At 41.8% G+C, this 3,363-nt stretch overlaps 1 protein-coding gene across 1 annotated transcript in view; it reads left to right on the top strand.

Annotated features, from left to right (window-relative positions):
- The window catches only part of pdss2 (prenyl (decaprenyl) diphosphate synthase, subunit 2), a 40,615-nt gene that overhangs the window by 17,506 nt on the left and 19,746 nt on the right, over window positions 1-3,363 (top strand). Inside the window, exon 3 of the mRNA XM_020621981.1 lies at window positions 2,565-2,712. Within this exon, the coding sequence (XP_020477637.1) occupies window positions 2,565-2,712 (148 nt within the window). The remainder of the gene's footprint in view (window positions 1-2,564; window positions 2,713-3,363) is intronic.

The raw sequence follows: 3,363 nt of genomic DNA, 5'->3' as shown, positions 1-3,363 counted from the left end.
AGTTTGGGTGGACGGCCATGTCTTGGTAGGTTTGCAGTTGTGCCATACGCTTTCCATTTTTGGGTGATGGATTGAACAGTGTGCCATGAGATGTTGAAAGCTTGGGATATGTTTTTATAACCTAATCCTACTCTAAACATCTCCACAACTTTATCCCTGATCTGTCTAATGTGTTCCTTAGTCTTCACGATGCTGTTTGTTCACCAATGTTCTCTAACAAACCTCTGAGGCCTTCACAGAACAGCTGTATTTATACTGAGATTGAATTACACACAGGTGGACTCTATTTACTAATTAGGTGACTTCTGAAGGCGGTTGGTTGCACTGGATTTTATTTAGGGATTTCCCAATAAAATACATTTAAGTTTGTGTTTGTAATGTGACAAAATGTGGAAAGGTTCAAGAGGTATGAATACTTTTGCAAGGCACTGCATGTGTGTGTATGTATGTGTGTATGTATATAATATATATATATATATGGGAACACACAATACAAACTGCAACATTTGTTAATTTATTTTCTGCATAATTAAGTGTAAAAAAACATACTACAGTTAAATGCTTCAGGTAGCACCCTCAGGTCCTCTCTGGCTTTCTCTCACACAGAGGCTAACAGCCTGCAGCTCAGAGCAGGGATGTGTGCATGTGTGTGCGTGTGTGGCAAGACGTTTCCAGAAGTGACTGCTGTGTTTGGCGTGGCTGTGTACTGGGAGCCTGAAAGGTTTCTTTCTTATAGCTAGCTGGCACAAGGCAAGTGTGTGTACTGGCACTGTGTCTGTGCATATGCACCCTAACACTAGAATTAATTAGAATAAACTGGGCATCATGAAAGCGCCTGAGTCCAACCCTACTCAGGCTGCGAGGCCAAGCCGTGTCTGCAAGCAAGTTACTACACACTCCCGTTGTGTCACGTCCTGCCACGCGCACCACTGTGACAGTGGATCACTGAATCCAACATGCAGCATTCCCTCACTCATACGTGATGGATGGTCCAAACCCACACACACATAGCATGACTTGATCACCTCATTTGCACTGTCTTGCCCTCCCAGCACTCCCCCCACCTCTTCTGGGCTCATTAGCACCTCTGCTGAAGGCGAGATGGAAGGATGGAGGGAGTCGGGGTAGGGTGGGTTTGGGGGTGATTGAAATCTCCGGGGGATGGTCTCCTCCCTCCTGACAGGCAGCATTTGTAAAACATTTCCCACTCTGCTGCCTGACACTGATGATTCACCAAAGCACCACCATGATAGATAGATAGAAGCTCACTCACACATAGTCCAACTTGTACCTACCACACCTCTTAATTTCTTGTGAAAAATGCAAACCATGCCTCGAACACATCACGCAGGCTGTCTGATGGGCAGGCCACCTCTTTAAATCACACACAGGGACACACTCAGATCTGCAAGGCTGTATTTGATGGTGAGGCAGACTGCAGAGGGAGGAAAATGGAACAGAACAGTCAGGACAAGGGGCGTGGTGAGGGGCGTTACACCTCGGCAAGATGGCATCGGTTGCTATGCAACTGGAAACCAAAGCTATTTATACACCGGCCCCCTTGTCCCCCTTTTTCCTCCCCAAGCTCCACTGCTTTTGATCAGGAACGCTAGATTGGAGGCACAGCTCTGGGATGTGTTTATACCAGGGTTCAAGTGATTTGGGTTTTTGGAGGCCACTACTTTGTGTCGATGTTCAGTTCTTTTTATTTTTTGTCAGGTACCTGTAGCCAAAACCAGAGATTCCCTTCTGAAAAAGATTTCATTTTATTTTTTTATTTTATTTTGAGAAGTGTAATGCAATCTCAATATACTATAGAGAGACAAAGCACAGATACAGGGTTGTATCCATATTGTCCTCTTCTACTCTGAAATTAAAATAATAAATTGATGTTAAATCATAGCAAAATATCTTTTATATATATATATAATTACATATCAATTGAATCTCATCTTATATTAGGCTCTATCTGTGTGCTTCAGCATATACTGTACTGTATATGTGTAGGACTGCAAATTACAATTATTTTATCAATTAAATTCTTTACATATATCATAAAACAATGAAACTGTCTTGATTCATTGCATGAGCAGATGTACATGTATCACTGCCATACTGTTCTTGTTTTTGATTTAAGTGAAAAAAACAAGTAAAATGGTCACTGTAAGACTGAGCCTGTGCTTGAAATAAAATGTAAAGTTTTATTTATGAACCCAACATCAGCCTCAGTTTTTTGTCATGTTCCTCTTCTTCTGACAGTGAGTTCTCTTCTTGAAACCTGTCGAGTGTGGCCGTCACTCTGAGGTCCCTCGAGAACACACCACTGTCAATCTGTTAATTTGCTCTTATTTAAACCCTGAACTTGATAACTCCCATTTGAGGCGACTGTGTTGTTGCTTTGCGTCACTAAGCAGAGAAACTAACCAGACAATGGGTGTGATTGAGAGGAAAAATAGATGACATTACTGAATTTTAATCACATCTTTTCCTCACCAGCACTGAACACGGCAATTACCTGGCTACAAGACGTGTGTGTGTGTGTGTGTGTGTGTGTGTGTGCATAGGAAGGGGTTGGAGCACAAGGCAGACAACTGGCTCATCAGGTTCTCACAGCGGCTGAAAGAAGGTCATAAGTGGCTATCAGTGCACCCAACCCTGTCTGGATGGATCCCTCCTGTCGCAGCGTGGCGAGCTCCTTCCATATGGAGAGGGGCCTAATTATCCCCCACCAATGACTGAATCAACATTTGATTATATCCTCCCAAAGGCTGCTCTGAAAGGCTCTATTCAGAGACCACTTTTATGTCTTTTCTCTCATAATCAAGAATGGCTGTTATTTGCTAATGATAAGTTTAATTTCTTTTTTTTTTTACGCAACCCCTGGCATGCTGTGCAGCAGGATGTCTGACATATCTGCCTGTTTCTGCCATTGAGTGCACTGATTTTAACTTGGAAGGTTTTTAAGACATTGTAGTTGTGGAGAAATCTATTTTATTTTAAATGCACAATATCTTTTAAGATTTGTCTAGTTAGTGTTTCACATATTGTTTGAATTAACTATGATGATCACAGCAGTCTTTGTTTAGGGCAGTGAAAAACATACAAACTCCAGCATGTTTTGCCCTCAGGTAGATTAAATGAAAATCCATAAATCCTGTGTTTTGACTGATCTCTTTGTGGTCAACTCACCTGTATGCGATGCAGTGGGTTTTCAAACCTGCCTAACCTGCATATTTCACCGGCCTAAAGACAACATAAACATTTCTGTCAAAAAGCTCTCCAGCTGTCAAACCTCTACTCTCAACAGCTGCTGACAAAAATGTTTTTTTTTTTTAATTTGCCCTTTTTTTTTTTGTTTGTTTC

The sequence above is a fragment of the Monopterus albus genome, unplaced genomic scaffold (genome assembly GCF_001952655.1).
Source record: "Monopterus albus unplaced genomic scaffold, M_albus_1.0 scaffold270.1, whole genome shotgun sequence".
NCBI lineage: Eukaryota > Metazoa > Chordata > Actinopteri > Synbranchiformes > Synbranchidae > Monopterus > Monopterus albus.
Note: the sequence above shows the minus strand (reverse complement) of the source record. Positions and strands in the feature narration are given on the sequence as shown.